General features: G+C 42.6%; 1 protein-coding gene across 1 annotated transcript in view; it reads left to right on the forward strand.

Annotated features, from left to right (window-relative positions):
- Positions 1–2,486: 2,486 nt before the first annotated feature.
- Positions 2,487–26,643, forward strand: part of CUL5 (cullin 5) — a 90,407-nt gene continuing 66,250 nt past the window's right edge. The window contains exons 1-2 of the mRNA XM_032427689.1: positions 2,487–2,779; positions 21,771–21,880. Of these exons, the coding sequence (XP_032283580.1) occupies positions 2,756–2,779; positions 21,771–21,880 (134 nt within the window). The 5' untranslated portion in view covers positions 2,487–2,755. The remainder of the gene's footprint in view (positions 2,780–21,770; positions 21,881–26,643) is intronic.

Raw genomic sequence — 26,643 nt, forward strand, 5'->3', positions numbered from 1 at the left:
TTTAGCACATTCTGAATTTTGTACCATGTGCTTGTGATCTCTATTTTAAAATAAATGAAATATTTAAGCATTTAAAATATTTGAACATTTCTCTAATAATGGGCCATCGATCGAAATGGGAAGAGGAAGACAGTGAAAACAGGAGGGAATGCTAGGTAACAAGGAGGTGGTGGAGCCCATGGTAAGGAGATCTCGTGGGAAAATGGGGACAGCTTGTCACAGTGTTGCTGGGACAAGTGAGGGGAGGACAAAACATCCAGTTAGACAGCGGGATGTTTGCAGCTGAGTTTTCAAGAGTAGTCACAGAGTGCATGCTGTGGCCATGAGAACAATGGCAGTTAGGATATTAGTCTCCCTCCCTACCATATGCTCTGAAGTGCACAGAGTATTTTTCCTTTGCGCTATTTATCACAGCTGCAATTAAGCAATTTTTTAAAAGATTTTTTTTTGCAAGTTTTTTTTAAGTAACCTCTACACCCAAAGTGGGGCTCGAACTCACAACCCCGAGATCAAGAGTCACACACTCCACGGACTGAGCCAGCCAGACGCCCCCAATTAAGTAACATCTGATTTGTGTAACTACACAATATCAGCTCCTCTATGAGACGATAAGCTTCAAGATGGCACGGGTCTTCTCTGCCTTATCTAATCCTATATTTCTGGGGCCTAGTACATAATAAATAGCACTCAAACAAGTACAAAATACTAAGTTGGATTCTTAAGCAGTGTCAGCCATTAATAAAGCAATTACTTTATCAGTTTGTCATCTTACTTTTTTAAAGATACATCAGGTTGACGATAATGTAATCAATTTACACCTTAAATTAAGCAGTGGAGTTGGCCTGGGGTTGAAGAGAAAACCCAGTTTCCCTGGAAAAGGGAACCGTAATTACATCAAGTTTGTCCTGGACGAGGTCTTTTCCCCCACCGAGTGGAGTGATGTTGGCCAGATCACTCCACAGGTCAGGTAACCTCAGATAACGGAGAGTCAGCCCTGGCCTAACACTCCGCCAGGACACCCCAGGCCCAGTGGCTCTGAGTCCTTGGTCTATCACCCAGTCACTGTTTAATCGTGCCTCGATCACGCTAATAAATCATTTGTAAAGCAGGGACACCTCGGTTGCATGGTTGTCGGGTCAATGTAAGGAGCTATTAGGGAAGCTCCCTACATCACCCTTCTGCTTCTATCTACTATTTACACAGGAAAGGGAGCACGTGAAGAGCGGAGTTTGATCACGCCTCTGTTCAGAAGCCCACAGTGATTGCCCATCTCCCCCAGAAGGAAAGCCCGGCCTTAATTACAGTGGTCCACAGGCCCCGCAGGATCTTAGGCTCTCCAGAGTTGCAAACTTCATGCCCCTTCCCGGCTGCATTTTCCTCCAGAGATCTTATTATTTTTTCCCCCTAAAATATGAATGTAGGGCACCTGGGTGGCTCAGTTGTTAAACGTCTGCTTCAGCTCAGGTCATGATCCCAGGGTCTTGGGATCGAGCCCTGCATCGGGCTCCTTGCTCAGCGGGGACCCTCCCGCCTGCTTATGCTCTCTCTCAAATAAAAAAAAAAACTTTAGGGGCGCCTGGGTGGCTCAGTTGGTTAAGCGACTGCCTTCGGCTCAGGTCATGGTCCTGGAGTCCCGGGATCGAGTCCCGCATCGGGCTCCCTGCTCGGCGGGAAGTCTGCTTCTCCCTCTCCCGCTCCCCCGTCTTGTGCTCTCTCTCTCAAATAAATAAAGAAAATCTTTAAAAAGAAAAAAAAAAAAAAAACTTTAAAAAGATATTATGAATGTAGGAACGAATACTGTTTGTACACACGCATCATATAATACTGTAGGTTCTACGGTGAGTTACATTCTCTTCCCCCGGCCAGGGGTTAGTGGTCTGAAGGGCTAAAGCTTGGGGGTTTACGGTGAGTACCTTCTAGGATCATGTGCCTTCGGGAAATTCAAGATTAATATTCACTGCCTGAACAACCTTGTATGGATTATTTCAGCGCCAGGCACTCTGGGCTGGAAATATTAATAGTTAACACTCTGGCGCCTCCACTGATTCATGCAGTCATTCAACAAACATTTATTGGACGCCTCCGAAGTGCCAGTTCTTACTGACTGAGCTGCCGGACCCCAAGCCGAGCTGTCACAAGCGTCTCCTTCGGGAGCGCGGCGCTCCTTGCACACCCGGTCCCCGCATTTGGGGTGGGGGCGGGGCAGGGAAAATATCCGGTCCCGCCAGCAGAGGGCGTGCTCCCGCCCTCTCCGCAGGCTCCGGACCCGCCGAGGCGTCCCGGCTCCCACGCTCGCTCCCGAGCGCGCCCCCGCCCGCCGCGTCACGTGACGCGGCCGCGGAACCTGAGCTGCCGGGCCCAAGCCCAGCTAAATTCGTTGCCGGTGGTCGCCGCGGGTGCAACCACAAAGGCTAATCCGAAAGAGTGCGGAGGCTCGCGGAGTCGATGCTTCCTCTTCCGATTCAGGTCGGCTCCCGCTGCCTCCTCCCCGGTCGCCGCTGCCGCCTCCCCGAGCGTGTGCATAAGCTCTCTGGTGTGGGGAAGCTCCGGTGACCATGTAGCGGGGAAGAGCGAGGAAGCCCCAGGTGCCCGGGACGCGGTCGGCGCTGTCGGCACGCCTCCGCGGCGCCCGGCACACCCCGGTGCGGGCCGGCGGGCCGCTCGGCCCTGCTGGGCAGCCGGGCCTCCGCCTGCGGCCTGGCCCCGAGCGCCACGAAATCTCGCGCCGTCTCGCGAGAGGCGAAGTTGAAGGAACATGGCGACGTCTAATCTGTTAAAGGTAAGACGCTCCGTCCAGCCCGGCTTGGACTCCGCGCCCGCCGCCTCCGGCGCCGCGGGAGAGGCCCGGTTCGGGTTCGGCGGCCAAGTGTGAGCGTGCTCGGGGGCTGTCCGCCGCGGGGGAGCCCGGGGAGCGGCCGCCGGGGGCCGCACGCGGGTGTGTGGCCTGGGGGTCGGGAGGCTCCGGCTGTCCGTCGCGCCGGCCGGCCCGCGGTGCGCAGGGCCCGGACGAGGGCAGGCGGCGAGCGCGGCTCGCGGGGGGCGGCGGGCGCGTGCTGCTGCTGTGCGCCGACCCGCCGGGCCGCGGTGCTCTCGGGGTCTCCGGGGCGGCGGGAGTCCAAGACGCGTGAACGGGAAGCCCGAGAAAACGCTGCCCAGTCGGTCCCAACGGCCCGCCCGACCCCCGCCTTCTGAATCTCCGGCGGCCTCGTCCTGTGCGCGGAATTCCGGTCGGACAGCCGGCGGCGCCTTCCCCCGCTGCGCCTCTGCTCCTGCCCCCGTCGCCGAGCCCCTGTCCTGTTTCCCCCGGAGACGCCCCCGTAGCCCCAGGGCGGCATCGGGGCGAGCAGTGCCGCGGACGCGCTCCGCCGAGTCACCGGGTCCGAGGCGCGGGTTAAAGTTGGTTTGCATCCGTGGGATGGCAAGGGAGCCGGAGGCCCGGAGGGGCGCATTCCCTGCGCTCGGAAGGCGGGGGGGTGAGGAACACATGGCCAGACGTAACGAAAATACGTGGGAATCCCCTGGAACCCCGCTCGCGTCTTCCCTACACCGCGCACCCGCCTGGCGGATGGGACGGTCTTACGGAATGCACACCAAATTTTACTAATTGAAGAGGCGATATAGCTTCTTTTAAAAGGGGGAGGGGCCTAGAGCGAAACTCGGTCCGCCCCTGCGAAGCTGTGTGGCTTCGGGCAAGTTTCTTGACTTCTCCGTGCCCAGTTCCCTAATCACTAATACGGCATCTGTCTCGTAGGAGCGTTGTCAGGGTCGAGCCCGTGTGTGTAAGTGCTTAGAACGGCGACTAAGTCCCCACGACTTGTCCCCGGAATTACTCCGGTGCTGTCTCTGAGAAAACGAATTCCTGGGAATGGAGGGAGCCCTCCTGCTCTTGTCTCGGAGCAGGACGGCAGATCCTAACAGATCCGGGGGAAAACTGTTCGCCCTCTGAAGACTCCTGTTAGTGCGTCCCACGTGTTGACATAAGCGGTAGCTGATGGTACTGAAGCGTGTTTAAGAAATAATTGGGTTCCTGGTTCTTTGTGGGTTTTTTTTTTTTTTTACTTGATTACTTGGATGTAAAGCAAGGTCTTATTCCCCCAAGAATTCTGTCTCAGAAAAGAGCAAATCACTTTATTCCACTCCCTGCGAAGCCTTACAAAGGGTTGTTTGGAGAAGGTGCACGTCTCGAGCTGCTTCGGTAAATCCTAGTTGTGCTCACTTTGTGGAGATTCTGAATCTGCATACCCAACACACACCTCTAGATTGAGAAAACTGCTTGAACGTCTAGGAAATGGGCATTTAGGACTTAGGTTAAAAAGTTCACAAGGATTCAAAAAGTTCTGTAACTCAGACAACTTTTATAAATTAAAGGAAGGTGATAATGCTTTGAAAAACCGGGTAAAATGACTTATTCACCCTAGTGAACATGAAGACAGATGCCAAAGATACACTGGAAAATTTTCAATGAAATTGTTTTATGAAGTGTTGGAAAGGGGGAGAAAGAATTTCTGAATGTTATTTTACATAGTGTGTGATTTTAAATACACATAACTAACATCATATAATGGACATTATAAGTAGACATTTGATTCTTCTGTCTGTAGCTTCAAAAGTTTACATGTTCAAGTTGGCCAGAAAAATCTTTTTTTTTTCTTCTTCTTTCCATATTGGGAGTAGGGAGGGGGCTTGTCTCATGTTCATACTTAAACAAGTAACTAATTAAAAAGTGAAAAGTTTGTCCTCTTGGAGAAATGTAGTGAGACCCTGCCAGGGTAGACCCATAAAATAATTCATAGGATCACCTAAATTCAGGTCTGGTGGTACCTTGAATAAAGATAGAGCCGAGTGGGGTGTGGCCAGGTTAGCCTCGTTTGCTCTTTGGACAGGACTAACAGACTGGTTCATAAGATGCATGCCTTAGACATTGTGCAAATAGGTTTCACCAGACTATATTTGACAGAATTATCATGTCCTGTGGTCAAAATGGAGAAACGTGGGCTAGATGAAAATACAGTTAGAACTGGATTCATGATCATAAATAGCTGTACCTGAAGAAGGATAAGTGATAAATCATCAACCCTGAAGGGAGGCCTGTAGTGTCCTGCTGAAAAAATAAGTTTTCTTCCTATTCGCCAGTAACTTGGGTGGAGTTTAGTTTATTGAGTTTGTGGATGACAGTTTGGAGGGATAGCTAATATGTTACGAAAGATAAGATTCAGAACTTTGATAGGAAACTTAAAGTCAGAGGGCAAAGCAGTAAAAACCACCTACGTTTTTAATATTGGCATTTGATATAATAATGATTATATTGTCTATTGAAAGCAAGTGGACTATGGCTGGATTTTGGAAATCTAACATGCAAAGATTTGTGTTGTGTATTTTGTCATAAACAGTTACCAGTGTCTTGGGGGTTTATATCTCCCAAAACCTTTCAGTATTACTACTTTAAGTTTGTTTTTTTTAACGTGTAATTCTGGTTCCTTTGCTTTGGAAGTATCTAGGCCCTAAGTGCTATTTTATTCAGAAAGTTGAGTATCCTACCCCAAATAGCAGTTGTTTAAATCTTATTTTGCTAAGTCTCAGCCCCATTTAATTCTTAGCCTATTACTGTATGCAGTTAACTCCTGTGGTCAGTACCACACATTTTTCCAGTTTCCCCTATATTCTGTTTTTCAAGGCACCTGCGGTGTTGCTTCTTGGCTTGTTCTTCAGCCTTCATTTCCCCTCCAGGACCTGCCAGCACATTTCAGGCCCCTTATTCTGGCTTCTATGGAGTAAAAAAGTTCATGTATTTCTGCACATAAAACTTTGGCCCTTTTTCCTCTTGCCATTCATTCCCGAGGTTGTTTGAAAAGCAGCCCCCACTTGCTGCCTTTACAGTTCTTCACCTTCTTGCTTAACTTACTGTGACTCCACTCCCTTTACCCCCACCTATTGACGGAGAAGCTGCCGGTCTCCAGAGCAATGGCGACCTCCTGATTGCCAAATGAGATTTTTCTCCGATATTATTGATGACTATCTCTGCTTCTCTTTTGATTTTTATGAGATTCTCTCCGTAGTGTCCTCTGTCTCAGATCACTAGTGTTTTTCACTGACCTCCCTCCTCTCCTCCCTAGTGTGATTATTTCTCAGGAGTTAATCTTCAGCCCTATTCTATCTTTGTACTTCTGTTTCTGGGGCAGTCCTAACTCCCATGATTTCACTATTTTTATCTCTTAACTCTGATCTGAGCTCTGGACCAAAACACAGTTCTGACCATATCACTTTCCTGCTCAGATACCTTTGATGGTTCAAATTCTTTGATACCTTTCCAGTTGGGTCTTCTCCCTAATATCTCTCTGTCTGCCTCCCCTGTCCCCTCCTGCTCTCTTCCCTCTCTGTCCCCCTCTCCCTCTTTCTCTCTGTCTCTCATACCCCTACCTCTACCTGGCTGGTTCCTTGTTGGTTCACTAGTATACCACTATTTCAGTATTGGCCCTTAAAATCCGTTTTTATTAAGACCCAGCCCAGCAGCGGCTCTTTCTGCCCACGGGTCCTGTCCCCGTAAATTCCTGCCCTCTTCTTAGTGCTCCGGAGCACTGCAGCACTTCAGTTTTAGCACTTGCTTTATGCCTTACATGTTAGTTGCACAGTCTGTTTGCGTATCTGACTCCCTTTCAGGATTGTAAGCTCCACTGTTGCAGCGTCTAGTGCATTATCTGTGCATTGTAGATGCTCACTAAATGAGTGTTGATTGGTTAAAAGGAGGAATTTCTGGTTCTGTTCCCTTCTAATTAGATTTAGAGAGAGGGAGGGAGAAGGAGGTAGAAGTATAAAAACCAATTCATTAGAGAATCCAAACTTGAAACTGAAATAGGAGGCACGCTACTGTTCTCAGTGGAAACTTTTTTATTTTTTGAGAGGAAAGAAAATGGAAATAATAAAGGAGTGATTCAGAGTGTCTATAGAATTCATTATTAAAATGATTTCATTAGACACATATGTACTAGGCACCACGAATGATACAAGGATGTGTAAAACATCTGTCCTCTTTGGGAATTCACCATATGCTACGGGAGGTTAAAAGGTACTAATGATTTTCTCTAAGGCAAGGACTTAAGTAGTGTTACCAAACTCTGTGGTCCCTCACAGACTGAGGAGATCATTTCTGGTGGATTGATCAAGCATTGGAGTTGGATTCTGAAGGGTGGGTAGACTTTTTATAGGTGGTGATTAAGGTAAAATTTGGTGGGAATGGAGAGGAGATTGGTTGGCTGCTCTGGAAGCAGGACTGCCTGCTCTGTTGCATGCTAGTGATTCTTTAATCTCTCTGTGAACGTAAGTGAAAGCCCTATTTAGAACCTAACTTGTCAGTTTTCATTGAGTTGGGAATTGCCCTTCCAGATGGGCATGTGAGAGGCACATGATCCTTAGGGCCGCCTGCCCTCCCTCCAGTGTCCCATCCTTGAGACATGGTTACATTTGACACAGCCTAGGGAGAAAAGGAACTCAGGGTTATGTATGTTCGTGGACTAAATTAGTTACTATAAGTCTGTGATAAATGGCAATGTGAGCATTGTTCACGTTCTATGAAAATAAATGAGCAATTACCATAATCTGGAGGTGATGTATATTAATGCTACTGACAGGAAGTGACAGTTTAGGATAAACTTTGAGAGATCAGTCATTTATCAGTGGATTAGAAAAGGGAAATTTTAGACTGCAGGAGGGTATCAAGAGGACGCTAGAGATCCATCTAGGGGGCAGAGAAGAAGGGTGGAGAAGAGAGAGAGACAAAGACAGGTGTTTCTTTTTTTCTTTTTTAAAGATTTTATTTATTTGACAGAGAGAGAGAGCGAGAGAGGGAACACAAGCAGGGGGAGTGGGAGAGGGAGAAGCAGGCTTTGCGATGTGCAAGGAGCCCGATGCGGGGCTCGATCCCAGGACCCTGGGATCATGACCTGAGCCGAAGGCAGACGCTTAACGACTGAGCCACCCAGGCGCCCCAAGACAGTTGTTTCTTATTGGACATTTTGCTAGGCATCCTGGTGAACCCAGTTGTGTCACAGAAGGCCATCTGACTCGTGCCTTGGTATAGTGGGTGTAGAGTGAATTGGTGCCTGATGGACTCTGTACACAAGTAAACAAGTGACAGCTCTGGTTAAAACACTGGTCATGAAACATGTAGTTCAGGTGGTATCAGGGATATTTGATCTTTGTAATGGGGTTTGTTCATTCTCCAGAATGTAGGCACTTACTCTGTGCTGGATACTGTTCTAAGTGTGATACAGTAGTGAATATGACAGACAAGTCCCTAGTCTTTGGGGCTTACATTCAAACGTGTGAATACTGACCCCAAAGAAGTAACACATTGGGTAGTTTTTGTAGAAACGAGAGCTATGATGGAAATGGTGTTCAGAAGATGGGGGCACTCTTTTACTTATTTACAACAAAATAATTATATCTTTTTCCCCTAAATACTGCTTTCAACTATGTTCTGTTGAATTTTCCTTCCTTGCCACTTGATGACATTTCAACCCCATCTCCTAGCTTTCTGGCTTTTTTAAAAAGTCCTGTTGGTCTAAATTAAAAATTTCGATCTCAAAGCCAAATTAAATCTATATGCTTAAACCCTTGGCTTCAGATGTGCAGAGAGGAGTGGGGGAAAGGCAGTTTTCTTAGGTTGGTTTAGGAAGGCCTCTGGGAGGTGACATTGACGCTAGACTTGAATGATCTGCATTCTATTCTAGGCAAGGTCTTGAGGTGCTGTGGTGAGCTTGGCTTATTTGAGGAACACATTTAAAAGGGTGGTATGGCTGGAACATAGTGAGAATTGCCAGGATTCAAATATATACTGGAGTTTTGTGGTTCTTTTGGTTAATGGGGATTGCAGATGTGGTTTTAAAATCACATAACTGGGAGTGCTGGTGGCTTATAGATCATATAGGAACCCACACATTCAAATAGCCTCATGATTTACACGGAAGACCTGAAATACACAAATTGAATTACTTTTGTAAAGTAATTAGAATGCCATCATTGGATATAATTCATAATCAATAGGATAGGGACTTCACAGAGGGAACAAATACAAATCTTAAATCAAATAACCTCCCTGTGTCATAGTCAGAATGTTACGGGCATGAAAGTGTGCAGGTGAGGTAATTGCTACTAGTGTGTCCATGTCATTATTTCTGGTCTTCCCTCAACTTGTCCTTTAACTTTTCTTGTACCTTTGTCATCACGAGGATATTACAAGAACAACAAAGAGAAACAAGCATGCATTAGGAAGAAAGCAAATTACAGAAGAAAAGTTTAATTTTTTTGTCATGTGTTTGGGGTGAGGGAGATGTTCTAGGGCAGTAATAATAACTAAAGTACAGTAATAATAACTAAGTTCTGTTTTCTTCCAAATGCAACTTTTTTTTTAGGATTTTTTTTTTTTGTAATCTCTACACCCACTGTGGGGCTCGAACTCACAACCCCGAGATCAAGAGTCACACGCTCCATTGACTGAGCCAGCCAGGCGCCCCCAAATGCAACATTTGATATCATTATAAATTGTTGTCATAGGATTGCTTCTACAGTTTGATGGCATGTGTTTTGTCTCATATGTTATGTAGGGATTTCTGGACATTTCAAGGCAAACCAGTTGTGTTATTTTGTTGTAAAGTGAGTAATTTAAAAATGATTCTTAGTACATTTTGCAAGCTAATGGACTTTTCTGTTTTTGTTCACTCTCCTGTGTTAAGCATTACTATTTTTTTTTTTAAAGATTTTATTTATTTATTTGAGAGAGAGGGAGAGAGAGCACATGAGAGAGGGGAGGGTCAGAGGGAGAAGCAGACTCCCTGCTGAGCAGGGAGCCCGATGCGGGACTCGATCACAGGACTCTAGGATCATGACCTGAGCCGAAGGCAGTCGCTTAACCAACTGAGCCACCCAGGCGCCCCAAGCATTACTATTTTTTTAGTATGTTTTATATGTGCACACAAGGAATTATGTACCTACCTTTTTCTTGGGATTAAATATATAAAATGGAATTGTTGCAGATGAATTCATTGTTTGAAAAACCACTCTTGAATTTCAATAGGAAGTGTGCAGAACTTTCTAAATAACATATTCTAGAAAGATCTAGATGGCATTTTTCATTACTGCCCTATAACAAACTTTTCTTCTGTAGTTTGCTTTCTTCCTAATGCATGCTTGTTTTTCTTTGAAACAATCACCGTGGCTATAGATAAGAGATTGTAGGATTTGACTGTCAGTTTGTTTTAGAACTGATTATTCCATTAGGGGATACTTTTTTAGATATAGCTGAATGTACTTTATTGGTTCTGGGTAACCAACATATTATATTAAGAGATCCTGATTTCTTTATATTGATTAGAGTAAGAAAGGGAGCTAAGCCTTTGTTCACCTATTTTTCTTTCTTTGATCTTTTTTTTCTTACTATTTTCATCCTATCTCTCCTCTGTTTCTGAGAAACTTGACACTGATTTTTTTTTTTTTCTCAGCCTTGTGGGGGAGACATTAAGTAAAGAACAATTTAGTAGTAAGTATACTTTTATCTTATTTAAAGAGGAACAGTGAACACAGGAAAAAAGAAGAGAGGCCAGGAGTTAGAACTTCAGCATTTGCTTTTATTGGACAGTACATCCCAAATTGAACTTACCACTTCTTCCAAATCTTTCAGCTCAAATGTATTCCTCCCCTGGCGTTTCTTCTATGGTCGGCGCTCTGTCAGTTACTCAGGTCAGAAGTCTGAGAGCCGTGTTGCATTATCCAATAGGTAAAACACACACATATTTAAGGTATCCTACTCCCATTAAAAAAAATGAGAAAAAAATGTGTGGGTTATGTATGTTTTCTTTTTTTTTAAAGAAAATGTTTTGGACCTCTAATATATATTTTAGAACTTAGTATCCTTTGTATTTTGAATTATATTGGGGAGTACCAGTGAGGGAGCTACTCATAAGTCATTTGAGAGCTAAGGGCCTTAATACTGCTTTTGTTGAGTCATTTTCAACTTTCTCTCATTCCTACGTCTAACTACCACCAAATCCTGTCACTGTAGGAGAATTAGAAGCAATAGTAGTTACAGTAGGAGTCCCTAATATAATAAAGATAGCCAGCACTTTATTTCATCCACGTTTAATTATTTCATCCACGTCTCTCAACATTTTACATGTCTTATTAAATCCTGTAACAACCCTTGCACATAGATAACTTTGTCAAATCCATTTTACTTAGATGAAACTGAAGCACAGAGAGTTTAAGTAACATACTCAAGGTCACACAGTTGGTAAATGGCTAAGTCATAATTCTTTCCTTACAAAACCACTTCATGGACATCTCACCAGTAGCATTGTCTCCGTGTAGGGCTTCATCATGTATTGCTTATATGCACTGTTGTGGAGGCTTCTGGTGAATGTAAACTGGTACTACTATCTTAGGAAACTATGTTAGACTGTTCTAGTTTTTCCTTCAGTGAATTTATAGATGATCATTTAGGAGTTAAATGTAACCATGCCAATAGCCAGTGGCTGTTTCCCCCCCATCCAAAGAATTTTTATTTAATATGTTGTAATCTGTTACTGTCATTTATTTTGCTTAGATTAAATACTTTCTTACTTTCTGACACAAAAAGGTGTTCCAGGATCGTCTCTGCCCCAACTTTGGAATTAACATTTTTCTCTAAGGAACCTTTTCATGGACTATGGTATTGAGAAATCAGGATCTGGATGCTAGGTATGCTAATTGTTATTGGGATGTTGCTTCTCCCAGGCCCTCCCATTGGGCTGAGCTAGGACACGCATGCACCCACGTGCATGCGCACACATACACACCCTGTGCTGATTTCTGTATATTATCGAAACCAATGAGTTCACCCCAGTCCTCCCAATTCCAATAAACTCATTTCTATCCTTTTCCCTTTCCATATAATGTGACTTCTTTCTCTGACAGTGAGAAATCTCATTGACACTGGCTTTCGGACTGAGTTATTCAGGAAGGAAGGAAAGAAGGGAGGAAGCTATTACAACATTTTTAATATGTATGGATATAAAATTAGCTATAAATTCCTTAAACTCAGAGTTCTTTAACAATTAAAAGATAGTTACCAATTAAATACAACACTAAAAACTCAATAATATTTAAATGAACAACACTAGCATGACAATTTTTAAAGCAAGATTTATTGAAATATGACCTATATACAGAAATGCCTATAAATCATAAATGTATAGCTGGATACATTTTTTATAAAGCAAACATACCTGTATAATCAAGGCCCATATCTAGAAATAGAATATTAACAGTACCCCTGGAAGCTCCCTCTCTCTTGCCCTGTCCTAGTCTCTAATTTGGAACCCCCGCCCCAGGGTAATCACTATGCTGACTTCTAGTAACTGTAGATGTACTTCGTTCATGAACTAGTGTGTACTCTTGGGACTTTTTTTGCTCAACATTATGTCTGTGAGGTTCCTCTATATTATATGTTAAATTTTTGTTGCTGAATAGTATGCCACTATTACGAATATTTCACAGTTTATTCATCCTATTGTTGATGGACATTTGGGTTGTTAATAGTTTTTCACTATTGAGAATAGAGATACGATGTACTTTCTGGTACAGGTCTTTGGTAGATGTATGTATGCAGCTCAATTGGAAGTATACCCAGAAGTGAAATTGGTGCGTCACATATTATACATATATTTAGCTTTCATGGATCCTGCTAAGTAGTTTCCTAAGATAGTAGTACCAGTTTACATTCACCAGAAGGATGAGAGTTCTGGTTTCTCTAAATTTTCTCTAATATTTGATATTGTCATTCTTTTCTATTTTGGCCTTTTTGGTGATGTGTAGCGTTATTTCATTGGGGTTTTAATATGTATTTCCCTGATGATTAATGACGAGGGGTGCCTTTTCATATGGTTATTGGCCATTTAGATATTGGCGTGGTAGAGGGTCTGTTCAAGTGTTGTGCCGGGGATTGGATTGGATTTTTTTTCCTCTCTTACTGATTCTTACGAACCTCTGTATGTTTTGGAGAAGAGCCCTTCTTGGATATATGTATTAAAATAACTTCTTCCACTCTGTGGGTAGCTTTTTCACCTACTTAATGGTATCTCTTAAGGAACAAAAGTTCTTATTTTTAATATTGTACAATTTATGGCTAGTGATTGGTTGTAAGTCATACAAATGATCCAGACCCTACTTGTGTTAATAGCTTATTTCGCTTTTTAAAACAAAAACAAAATTAAGAATTTATTGTTATACTTTTGAGCCTCAAAAATATATCCTGGGACCCTTCCAGGAGTCCCTTAACCACAATTTAAGAAATACTATATTAGAATGTGAGTTCCTTTGAAGACTTTTCATTTGTAAGTCCAATGATTAGCATAATTCTTCAAGTACATTAGGCACTCAAATTTGTTGAATGAATAAATGGAACAAATGAATGATGAAGCCCCCCAAATAAGTTACTTTTACCAGTACTGTTACTTTTGATGTTGTTTTTTTTCCTTAAAATTAGTTGTTTGGGTTTCTAAAAATTTAGGCACTATCAGAATTTGTATAAAATTTTTTTTTCTCTATAAAAGAAACATAAAGGTTTTAAAGGGAAGTGTAGTTTGAAATTTCTCATTTCATTGGAAAAAGATGTTTAGCTTTTTGGAAAAGTGTTTTCTTCTGCACCGTGTTTAAAGATAAATATGTCTTTCATATAGCGGTGCTTCTGCCTTGTGGTTTTTAGATAATTGCCACTGAATTTTTATAATCATAGATTTTTTTTTTTCTGCAATTTTTTTTTTTAAGTGAAATTAAGTCAGGGGTTGGATTCTGGCCCATAGGTTGCAAGTCCTTCCATTACTCATTCAGGAAAGACCCAGGGAGTAGGTAAGAATAAGGCTCTAACAGGGGAACCTCCCTGGCTCATTCAGAAGAGCATGTGACTCTTGATCCTCAGGGTCATGAGTTCAAGCCCCGTATTGGCTGTAGAGATTACTTTAAAAAATAATAAAACCTTAAAAAAAAAAAAAGAAGAATGAGGCTCTAACCGAACTAAACTGCTTGGATTTGTAGCCCAGCTCTGCCTTATTGTCTATAATCTTAGGGAAATAACCTAACCTAATCTCAGGGTATAGTGTACAGTTTTTTTCATCTATAAAGTGAGAATAATAATATCACCAAACACAGAGGGTAGTTTTAAAGATTAAATGAATTAATACTTGTAAATATTTAAAACCATACCAGACACGTAATTAGTAGTCAGATATTATAAAGTAAAATGATCAAAATTGATGGAATGAGCTACATTGAAGATTATACTGAACTTAAATAATAGAAGTTATAAATAGCTGAACTCAAATTTATTTAGTGTTATTGGATATTCAGACTACCCATTTTGCTATTTAGAGATAAGCAAAAGGAAATCCTCTTTTGTATCACAGTTATCACATGTAAAAATTTTATTGACTGTAACCCCAAATTAGTTAAGTGCCATATATTTGCAATGAAAGAAATAGTACAAAATATTGTAAGGGAGTGATTAAACAAAAACAATAAAAATATAATGAGAAGTTTTTTAAATGTCACCCTTCTGTAGTGTCAGTGTTAAGCATCCTACTCTGATTACCCTCTCCTGTCTTTCTAACTCATTTTAATGTTCTTAGTCCAGTAATCTAGCTTCACTAAGGCCTTTAATTCATTGATTCTACCACCTTATTGTATAGTGTCTGAGATCTGTGAGTTGATAGTTTTTATCAAATTAGGAAACATTTTGGTTTCTATTTCTTCAGATAACCCCCCCCCCCCCAAGACTCTGGTTATATGTAAGTTAGGTCATTTGATGTTGTTCCATAGCTCCCTGATAATCATTTTTAGAAATCTTTTGTTTCTGTGATGTTCATGCTTTCTTCTATTTTCTTGAACTTGTGAAGTATATAATAGCTGGTTTAACGTCATGCTCTACTGAAACTATCATTCATGTCATTTTGGGGCAGTTTCTGTTGATGGGTTTTTCTCTTGATGATGGGTTATATTTTCCTTCTTTGCCTGCTTGGTAATTTTTGATTGGATGCTAGACATTGTGAGTTTTATGTTTTGGGGCCTGAGTTTTTCAAATATCCTTTAAATGTTTCTGGATTTTGCTTTGACACAATTAAGTTAACTTGGAATCAGCTTGATGTTTTTGAAGCTTGCTTTTGAGTTTTGTTAGAGTGGGTCTGGAACAACATTCAGAGTAGGAGTACTTTGGCTCCGCTATGGATGCAGTGCCTTTCTGAGGACTCTCCCTAGTGTTAAGGAGCATTTCTGCCCTGGCTGGTAGGAGCACAAACTGTTCTTAGCCCTTTATGAGCCCTGCTGATTGTTCTGTCTGCTCCTTTCTAATGGACCTTTCCCCAGTCTCTGATAGTTTTCTCACATGCTTGTGCAAGTCAGAATTCGGTCAAGGGCTTAAGGCGACCTCTCTGTATATGTCTAGTACAGCTCTCTTTTTTCTGTCTGCATCACAAATTTTTGTCACCTTGTCCTCTCTAAACTCTGGCTCCTAAGTAAAACGTCCAGGCTGTTTGGATTCCCCTGCTTGTGCTGAGGCTTGAAAACTCTCTCTAGGCAATATGTTGGGCATCTGTAGGGCTCGCCTATGATGGTTTTCTTGGGAAGTACTGTCTTGTACTGCCCTGTGGCTCTCTAGTTGTTGAGGCAGGAGGGGGAAATCTGGCTGTTGTTATTCCATTGTGGTTGGAAGCAGAAGTCTGTCTCTTATCCCAATGTCCTTTCTCTCAGTTTTACGGGCATTTATTCTCTGTTCAGTCATTATAATCACTCCCTTGAATACACTGTGACTCCCCTGCTTCTCTCTCATTTCACTTGGGAAAACCACAACCCTGGTTAAATCATCTCCACCTTTCAGTGCCAGCACGTGTGTGAATGTTGCAGGCAAAAAAGACACATCTGTGTTATTTTCACTTTAAATCCATGACCAGAGTCTGTAAGTGAGCCTAGTCACACTACCATAGCCATTTATTCTACTTTCCTAGATACCTGTTTCATATCTTTTCTCTCAAAATTCTAGCACCTCCTCCCCCATCTTCCAAGGCATTTTCCTTTTTTCTACATCACTGAGAAATTGAAGCAATCAGAAATGAAGTTTGCAGAGTGGCACTTACATCATCTCCCCTCCTACCAACATCGGCATGTGTGCTCTGCCTCCCCTCTCAGTGAAGAGTCCTTTCCTCCCCTCTGTACTCTAGGCCCCTTTCTCTCTTGCCTACCAGGGCAAATTAAATTCAAATTCTCCAGCAGTTTCCCTCCTTTTCTCCCACATCATCAATAATATATCCTAGAAGGTGCCCATCAGTATAAAAACCATACTGTATTTATCCCATCATAAAAAAATTTTTTTGACTCCCTCTCCCCGTATCAGCTCCCATGCCATTTCTGTGCTCTCATACAACAAAAGTGCCACGAGTTGTCTGTACTTTTCCAGTTTTTTTCCTTCTTTTTCTCTCTTAATTCCACTCCAGTCAGGCTTTTGTCCTTAGCGCTCTTTGAAATGTTCTTCTATGATTAATGTGAAGTCTCTGACTTCCATGTTGCTATTTCAGTAGTCCTCCTGCATAATCTTTCAGGAGCACGCACTGCACGTGATCACTCCCCCTTTCTTGATACGCTTTATTCCCTTGGTTTCCAGGATACCAGAGTCTTAATTTTCGTGCCACCTCTGTGGTTGCTCCTTCTGTCTCTTTTCCTGGTTCTTACTCTTCTTCCCACCTCTTAATATTGGATGCCTAAGGCCGCAGGCCTGGGTCCTCTTCTCTCTTACGTTCACCACCTTGGTTCAGTAACAAGTTTAAAAACCCATCTGCACTCCAGTGACTTCCGTATTTTAATTTCCTGACCAGACCTTTCTCTTTTAATTGTAGAGCTGCTTATGAAGCTGTGTATTGAACATCTTCAAGGGGCTGTTGAGTAGATGTGTCAGACGCAGCCCATCGGAAACCAGATGCCAGGGCTTTGCTTCTGAGCCTGTTCCGTGGGCAGTGCCATGCTTCTTGCACATGTCAAATGACAACGAAAACAGTGCAGTAACGAGTTTGATGTCCTTGACTTGGGGGAAGATGATCCATGGGTTGAGGGAGTGCAGTGCTTAACAACCTGGGGAGAGAGTACTCTTCCTGAAGGGTTTGAGGGGAGAGAGGACTCTTCCTGAAGGGTTTGAGGGGAGAGAGGACTCTTCCTGAAGGGTTTGAGGGGAGAGAGGACTCTTCCTGAAGGGTTTGAGGGGAGAGAGGACTCTTCCTGAAGGATTTGAGGCAAGGGCAGGGTTTGTAGAATGTTAGAAGAGGTGGTACAGAAACAGGGCCTGATTGGTTAGGACATTGGAGGTTTCCTTATGAGGCGAGCAGGCTCTCTTCTCAAGGGTGAAACACGCTAACTAAAGCCGAGTTGGAGGACTGTGATTGGTGTTGGGTTTCCTTGGCAGTGAGGTTTTTCCCACAAGTGCAGGCTGACTTAGGTTTAGATTTGTGACATGGGCAGGGCTCCTGGAGTGGACTTCATTTTGTGGGTCTTGATAGATCAGACAAAAGCCTTAGAGTCCTGCTTTACTCCGTTCTCTCATCCCAGATGCATACTGTTGGGAAATCCTACTTAGTGCCACCTTTAAAACATAAAATGTAGCTACTACTCCCTACTTCCGTTGCTGCTGTACTGATCCACGTCGCTGTCACCTCTTACCTTGCCTCCTAAACTCATACTCAGCTTTAGCTCTTGTCCCTTATAATGTATTTCTAACATTGCAATCAGGAAGGTTTTTAGATGTAAATCAGTCATGTCACTGCTTGCTCAGAACCCTCTCGTTGTTTCTCATATCACTTGTAATAGAAGCCACAGTCTTTATAATGGTCTTCAAGGCCCTGCAAGATCCAGACCTCTTTTGCTTTGCCTGACTTCCTCTGTTCTTTCGTCTGTCCTTACTCTGCTCTACCTTGAATACATCGAGTATGCTTCTACCTTAGGGTCTTTCCAGGGGCTGCTTCCTCTGCCTGCACTCCTCCCTCACGACCAGCTCCCCACTGGCCTCCCCAGAGCCCGTGTGTTTGAGAAGAAGAAAGCCTGTGAGGGCATTAGTTGGGCTGAAAGGAGCGAAGGACAGAGGGGCAGGGGTACGGCAGATGTTGAAGTCTTGGTGAAAAAGAGCCAGTGGGCGAGACAATCCTAGATATACTAGCGATTGGTGAGTTCAGCCTACTGTTATTGTGAGTAATAATGAGAGAAAGCAGAAGAGACTTTGTAGCAAGTTAACAGAGATGAGGGGGTCTTCAGTTAGCCAATGGAAATGTTCATAAATCAGGGTTCATAATTTGAAGGTCCCTTCACATATTGATAAGGTACACTCTTTCGTAGATAGTAGATTTGGTGTTCTGCTGCTTAGTTATGATTTAATGATACGCTCTTCAGTTTAACAGAGAATAGGCCAAATAATTGCTTGAGCATTATTTTTTGACTCGAAAAGATTAAGAGAAAACATTCAGTTATTGAATTCCTTCTTTAATTCAGTATTAGGGGAAAATGTTTCTGAAGTTAGTCTTGTATATTTCATCAAACAGAAGAACCAAAATATGTTTCCTGTTATTTTGCCATAGCTAATAGGTTTCAGAGTCTAACCAGTATTTAATTTACCTCAAACACCTGTTTACTCCAGTCCTTTGTACCTTTTTGATTTTTAATTGCAGGATTTATACTATGTTTAATTTTATGAATTGCCAGAATTGCTAAGGGAAATAGACTTAGTTGATGTTGTAAAGTATCCTCTAATTAAGGGTTTATATAATGATTCTCCATGTCATAGTCAAGAAAACTTTCTATGGTTCTTTCAAATTTGTTTATTTGCATGTTCCTCCCTCAGAGGGAACAGTAGAAAAAGTGAAGCCAGCCATAAGGTTAGTACACAAATTTTATGCCATAGAATTACACATCTGATTCTGAATTTCTCCATAGCCAACACTTAAGAGCAAAGTTACCTACATGATTCACTGAAGTCTATAAGGTAAAAACGAACTAGTTGTTCGGGGGAAAGTACAGCTAATCCCAGTACAAAATTTTGAATGAATATCACTCGTGGGTGCTTATAATAAGAATGTTGTGATTAAAAAAGGTACTTGGGGCAAGACAGTACAGTCACTTTTAGGATCATCAGTGTTCATGGATATAGGAGGTGAGCATGGTCTGGCTGTGACATCTGTCACCTCATTGATCAGCAGGTTGATGTGGCTGATCTGGCTGACTAGGCGGGTGTCCCCTCCTTCCCTCACCACTCCTCCCGAAGCTGCAAGCTTGGTTAAAGAGGATGACTCTCCCCGATAGAGGATGACCGTTCTTTGGTCAAGGGTATATGAATAGCTGTACTCCCCTGCTAAAACCTCCAAACAAGCTCTCAGGGTACATTTGTAGGAGAGTGTAGGGTAGTCAAGCTTGCAAGACTCCAGACATCCAAATGCAGCCCTGCATGTGACCGTTTGCCTTTCTTAAGAAGTTTAAAAGAAAAAAAAAAAGAAAAACACCAGTGTCCATGGACGTAAGATGCATCACTTGCTTTCACAAGAGTTTGTTAGTCAATGGTTCTTAACCTGTTTTTGGTCATAGATCCTCTAACATTTTTATGTAGTTTTATCATGAATTTACTAAATATGCTGATTCTGAACTCAAGAGATTCTGATCCCAGTAGGTCTGAGTTAAGTTTTAGAAACTTATATGTGGGGGCGCCTGGGTGGCTCGGATGGTTAAGCATCTGCCTTCGGCTCAGGTCATGATCCCAGAGTCCTGGGATCGATCCCCGCATCAGCTCTCTGCTAGGTAGGGAGTCTGCTTCTCCCTCTCCCTCTGCTGCTCCCCCTGCTTGTGCTCTTTCTCTCTGTCAAATAAACAAAATCTTAAAAAAAAAAAAAAAAAAAGAAAGAAACTTGTATGTGAAACTGCCGCACTAGGTGATTCTGAGGTGGGTTCTTGTTAGCCCGCATGTTTAGAGACCTCTTCTGGGTTATAATTTTAGGGAGTTTGCAGATTCCAGGTGGTTAGTCTAGAACCTTATCTGATAAGAGTGAGCAGCATCTTTAAGAATGTTATGTAGTAAAAACAATAATGAGTTCCGTAGGTGTGTTTGGAAATTTCTCATAAGCATGTTAGGAAGTGAATGACTTGTGTGGACATTTATTGGTGAAAGCAAGTCACGTGGCCCCAGTAGTAATGACTGAACACATATGCTCTCTCTCTCTCTAGTAATGTAATGAATTGATGACCTCTTCTTCTTAATATTCAACCACTTCGCATTCGTGGGATAAACCATGTGTGATTATGAAATATCATTCTTTTGATATGCCACTTGTTTAATTTGCTAATATTTATTTAAGATTTTCGCACCTATGTCCTTGTTGAATTTGTATAGAGTTTCCATTTCCTGTGCTTTTCTCACCAGTTTGGTATCAGGGTTTTGTTAGTATTAAAAAGGGGGATGGGTATTTTTCTGTTTTGTTGTTGTTGTTGTTTTTTGTTTTTTTCTCAGTTTTCAGAGTTTATATAGAATCTCAGTATACTTTTTGTGCGGAATTTAGGGCAACTATAAAATTAGAAGGTACAGTCTTTATACACAAGATCCCCTTCACTTCTCATACCAGCTACAAGTTTGGAGGGTTCCCAAAACCACCCTGAGGTTCAATAATTCATTAGAAAGACTCATAGATCATGGTATGGCTTATTTTGGAGAAAGGATACGATTAAGATCTGCCAAAGAAAGAGGGCAGAGTGTAGGAGGTTTCCAAACACAGAGCTTTCCTGGTCCTCTCCGCTGTAGTCAGATCGCATATCTCTCTTGTTCTTACTGTGTGACCGTGTGTATGGAGTACTGCTAGCCAGAGAAGCTCACCCAGGCTTTAGCATCTAGAGTTTGTTTTAGATTTTTATTTTTAAGTAATCTCTACACCCACCATGGGGCTCAAACTCACAACCCTGAGATCAAGAGTCGCACGCTCCACCTACTGAGCCAGCCAGAGTTTTTCTTTTTCTTTTTAAGATTTTATTTATTTGTCAGAGAGTGAGTGAGCACAAGCAGGGGAAGTGGCAGGCAGAGAGAGAGGCAGGCTCCCTGCTGAGTAGGGAGCCTGATGCGGGACTCGATCCCAGGACCCTGAGATCATGACCTGAGCTGAAGGCAGACGCTTAACTGACTGAGCCATCCAGGCCTCCCTTTCCGGAGTTTTTACTGGGGCTTCATTATGTAGGGATGACTGATTGATTGCTTGTGGATAATCTCAGTCTCCATTTTGGTTAACCCAAAACCACCTCCCAAAGTTACAGTAGTGTTTCTGGATTGGTCAGCCCCAACCCTAAGGACTCTATGGGTATGGCCAGTTCCCTCCCTAAATCACATTTGTTAGATTATCCAGTTTGACCCAAGGTTACCAGGCAAACAACAACTCTCTTATCAGACACACACTCTGAGAGCCCAGAGATTACCTGCTACAAGTCAAGGACAAAGACCAGACCTTCTCCTTGGGCAAGGCCAAATTCTTTATACGTTTGTACAATTAATTTTCTTTTTCATGGTGTCTTCCTGTGATTTCTTGAAACCACATTAAGTTTATAGGGATTCCATTATGGAAAACCGATTGTTTTAAATTTAAAACCTTGCATTTCTCTAGTTAACTCTTGAAAGACAAAAATAACGGACACTTTTGATTTAGCTGCATTTAAATTAAACTACTTTTTATCTTTTTTTTTTTTTTTTAAAGAATAAAGGTTCACTTCAATTTGAAGACAAATGGGATTTCATGCGTCCGATTGTTTTGAAGCTTTTACGCCAGGAATCTGTTACAAAACAGCAGTGGTTTGATCTGTTTTCGTAAGTAATCTATTAACTCTAACTTTTTGCTAACGTAAAGGAAATTTTGGTGATGCATTTCTATACCCAAATGGAATGCTCACTTTAGACTGGACTGTTTACCTGTTGACAATTATTATTAGTCCAAGCCCTCTTCTGAATTCAGTGATTTGCTAGGGGGACTCCATCATACACAGCTGTGGTTTATTACAGCAAAAGGATACAAAGCAAAAGCAGCAAAAAGGAAAGGCACGTTGGATAAAGTGTGGGGAAAAACAGGCGTAGGCTTCCCACAGTACTTGTGGAATCACATAGGAGACAGTCTCTCCAGCAACAGAATTGACAACCAATGTGATAACGTTGTCTACCTGAGAAGTTCTTGCAGACTCAGTAATGAGAGTTTTTACTGGGGACTAGTCACATAAATAGCCTCTGCTTGGTATGTGCCCAAATTCCAGATTCTCAGAAAGATCAGGTGTTCAATGTAAACCATATAGCTTGTACATTTAAGGCATAGTGGGACATTCTTACCATCAGGAAAGTTTTATATCAGGGTAGGAAACTGTTGACCATTTAAAGTTAACTCATTATCAGTAGGATACGATGGGGCAAGGTAAGGCCAATCCATAGTAGTGATCTCAGTTGTCTTTAGAGGTCCTAGATTTAGCTAGTGAAAATAAATCCCATCAACCATGAAGTTTATTTTAGGAAACCAGGTGGATTTCTCCTTCACTTTCTTTCTGTCTTTTTATTTTTAAAGATTTTATTTATTGATTTGAGAGAAAGAGCATGAGCAGGGGGAGGGGCAGAGGGACAGGGAAAAATAGGCTGAGCAGGGAGCCCGATGTGGGGCTCGATCCCAGGACCCCAGGATTATGACCCGAGCCGAAGGCAGACGCTTAACCGTCTGAGCCACCCATGCGCCCTTCTCCTTCACTTTCTGTATGAACCTTTTTTACACGGCCTGAGGCGTCAATTCAGGCACAGTGCAACTCTGGCCCCTAAGTTGAAGCGCACCTGAAAGCTTTCCAGGGTTAAAGCAGTGTCATGGTCATCAGAGCACATCCATGAAGAAGTATAATCTCAGAGGGCATAGGTGGTACCCCAGAAACAAAAGTTTACGATTGTTAGGGTACTCCAGGAGAGACCTACGTTGGTCAGGTAGTATACGGTAACAAGGCCCCCCGTTTCCCTCCTCCCAAAGGACCTTTAGCTCTAGAGTTCTCATTCCCATTCTGTTAATTCATTTCAGGCCTTGTTTTCAGATGAACTGCCTGAAGGAAATTAGTCCCAAATAGTTTTGTTTATTCGTGACCAGTGGATTTGCCTCACTAGTGTGGATGATGTTTCGAAGGGTTCTGTGTGGAAAGCGTAGGAGTTGGCTGCTCCCTGCTGTCTCCGAGCCGTGGGTTTGACTTCAGAGCACCCACAGCAGCGAGGAAAGCCAGTGCTGGGAATTTGCCTTCAGGAGGACAGCAAAGCTTTGAAGAATCATTCTGAAAAACAAAAAATCATTAATGTCTTCCTCCTCTCCTTTGCTTTCTCAGGTGCTGTGTTTTGTTTTTTCTTTCTTGTAAAACCAGTGTGTCCCATTCAGTAATGACAGATTTTCAATTTTTTCCCACAATCATGTGGACTTGCAAGAGGAGCAAATGCATTTTTACAGAAAAGTATTTTTTATATCCCTTAACTAGAAAGATGTGTTTGGGTATTGGTCTGGATGAAATCCCAAATGTTTAGAAAATTTTAAGGTAGGTTTATGTCACCTCCCGTGCCTTTCTCCTGATCATTTATGTAGTGAGCAGCCTAGAAAAGATCCACTCCTTTCTGGAGACAGCTGTGTTTAACAACCAGGTTGTTTTATTAAGGTGTATGCACAAGGATGGTGAGGTGAAGGTGAGGGAAGTAGAGCCAGGTTGTTATTAATCCATTGTTGAAAACTGAACACGAGTCAGTAACAGTGAGACCTCGCGGAGAGGGCGTCAGGAGTCCAATCTGTGAGGGGTGGGTCCCTGCCCTCCCATTGGCAGCTTTCGGCAGTCACCGCAAGTCAGGGGGGCAGTTAGTGTCTGTATCAGATAAATAGACCAGTCAGCTGCTTGACTTCAGATGGCGCCATCAGGAATAAGCCCTTCTCTGTAGGCATCTGGGAGTGATTCAGGTGGTCCAGGCAGAATCCAGGATGTTTTCAGTTTACGGCTCTGCAAAGGGTATCTGAAATCTGCAGCAGTCCTCCTGTCAAAGTCCTGTTCACTGAGCACGTGCTTGCTTTAGTTCAGCACAGCTTATGTTGAGCTTGAAACAGCCAGTAACAGACAGTATCAGGTTTCAGCTCAGAATCAGATCCGGGCAATTAAGATCTGTGAATTCAGGATTCTAAAAAAGAGCAACTTTTCTTCTGCAGCCGCAAAGCCAAGATGGCGACACACAGACAGTCGTGTTCCAAGTCCAAATGACAAGCAGGACTTTGCTAAGTAAGGCCTTTTTATCTTACCAGTCTGAGAGTCCAAATTGACTTGCTCAGAAACATGCACATCAGGCTGGAAAATCATCAGCCTCTAAGGGTCAGACATCTGATTTCACAGGAGCTCAGTGGCAACTCAAAACTGCTTTTTAGAACTCCAAAAGTGTATTTCTAGCTGAAGATTTCCTTTGTTTTTATGTTGTCTCTCTTTTCTCAGACATACCAATAGGTAAAAATAATAGTAAATATCACTTTTTCCGTTCAAACACGTTAAGTTCCAGTCCCTTCACTAGCAGCTTAAGGCAAGGAAGTTGTGTCCACTAACTTTTTGGGGGACGGCCTTTCCTGATAGGTGCAATCCCTGTAGCATTTATGAAAGTACAAGCATATAACATTTTACATCTTTCTTGATCATACATCCAGATGCCATAGCCACAAAATACAAAGCCATCTTTTAAACCTCCCCTTTCTTCCCATTATACATTTATTCAGACCCCTAGCAGCATTGACATTAATGTTAGAGTTGCTGGGAGAACCTGGCTGGAATGCAAGGGGCCTGGAGGGATTGCTTCAGCAGCAGCCGTTGGGCTGAAGAAACAGCTCGAGTGGTTTCCTCTCCCTGCAAGCACCTCACCCCCAGCATTTTCTCCCCTGGTTTATCTAAATCTTTCTCCCACCCCAGGATCTGACTTAAATATTATTTCCTCATGGCTCGGGGTGGTGGGGGGAGAATAATGCCAACATTTGACATTTTTGGTTCACCCAAAGCTTAACTTTGGGCCTTTTCTCTTCCCATTTGGAGGCAAGAACAAAACCAAAGGTGTTAGCCAAGGTGTGCTTTTTCTCTTGTCACTCGAGTTGGCATGGCTGAAAGCAGCCAGGGGATTGAGCGAGCTAACTCTCCAGGGGCTAGAGCTATTGTTTTCAGCTTTCCTAGGTAACCCTTCTCTCTTAAAACATATGCAACTCAGCTGCTGTTTCATACCGTGGATGACTTTATAGCCACCCAAACAGCAGAGGTTCATCGTCCAGTCACTTCATCCTTACTTTTATCAGACATTGCTCTCACCATGTTTCAGAGAGTCCCAGCTGGTCTAGTGAATCCCACTTCTGACACCAATTGTGTCAGCAGTCTAATGACCACCTCGAGGTTCAGTAATTGCTAAGAATACTCATAGGACTCAGATATGGTCATATTCATGGCTATGATTTATTACAGTAAAATGCAACAAAGGTGTGGGTGGCAAATCCAGGGGAAACCAGGCGCATATTTCCAAGCATCCTCTCCCATTGGGGTCACACCGGAGACTCCAGCAGCTGATTGTGACAGCACATGTGGAAGTCTGTCTGCAGGGAAGCTCATTAGAGACAGTGTCCAGGGATTTAACTCAGGGCTGTCACATAGGTAGCCTCTTCCTGACGTGAACTGAAGTCCCAGACTCCTAGATGAAAAGCAGGTATTCAGCATAAATCAGATTGTTTACCTAAACATTTAGGCACAATGAGCGATTCTCATCAGGAAACAGAACCTTCACAAAGTCCAAGTTCCCAGATACCAGCCAAGGGCCAGCATTGCAAGCACATCTTCCTAAGGATAGTGGTCTCAGACCTGCTCTAACTTTTCTGTGTATGCTCTAGTGGAATACTCTGTCGGGAGTTGTAGATGTGTGACTGAATTATCCATACACATTAAGCTGTTCTCGTTTTTTCTCTTTATCACATAAGAAAATCTAATTTACCTAATGTAGAACTTGTTGCATAATATTAACTTATATGCATGATTCTGCCTTTTGAAAAATTAAAGTTCAATAAACAACTAAGCCCTTTTAGAAATACATAGCATTCATGTATACTTATATTTTCCTTAAATTATTTGATTAAACTATTTTATGAATAATATGTTGAATGTGGTGAGGTTTTTTTGTTTTGTTTCTGTCAATTTGTGTTGATTATATCATTTATCATCTAGAATGATGTTTGTTTTTTGTGCACTTCTGACTGGGAGGAGGGTAATGTGATGGTGTTCCCTGCTTAAAGTGCATTTCTAAGCAGAAATAGTCAGTACCTTTGTACTTGCTCTAGTTAGTGGTCTCATCACATCATTTTTCAAAATCCTTGATCTCCTTGGAGTTACCCAAGGTAACTTAATATGTAGTCCTTTTAGGTTAAAGGATTCTTGTATATCTTAACATGTTATCACCAAAATTGCAAAACCTACATTAATTAAAACCTTTCAAATTTTAGGGCTGCTTGGGTGGCTCAGTCATTTGAGTGTCCAGCTCTTCGTTTTGGCTCAGGTCATGGTCTTGTAGTTGTGGGA

This window comes from Phoca vitulina, unplaced genomic scaffold (genome assembly GCF_004348235.1).
Source record: "Phoca vitulina isolate PV1807 unplaced genomic scaffold, GSC_HSeal_1.0 scaffold38, whole genome shotgun sequence".
Classification (NCBI taxonomy): Eukaryota; Metazoa; Chordata; class Mammalia; order Carnivora; family Phocidae; genus Phoca; species Phoca vitulina.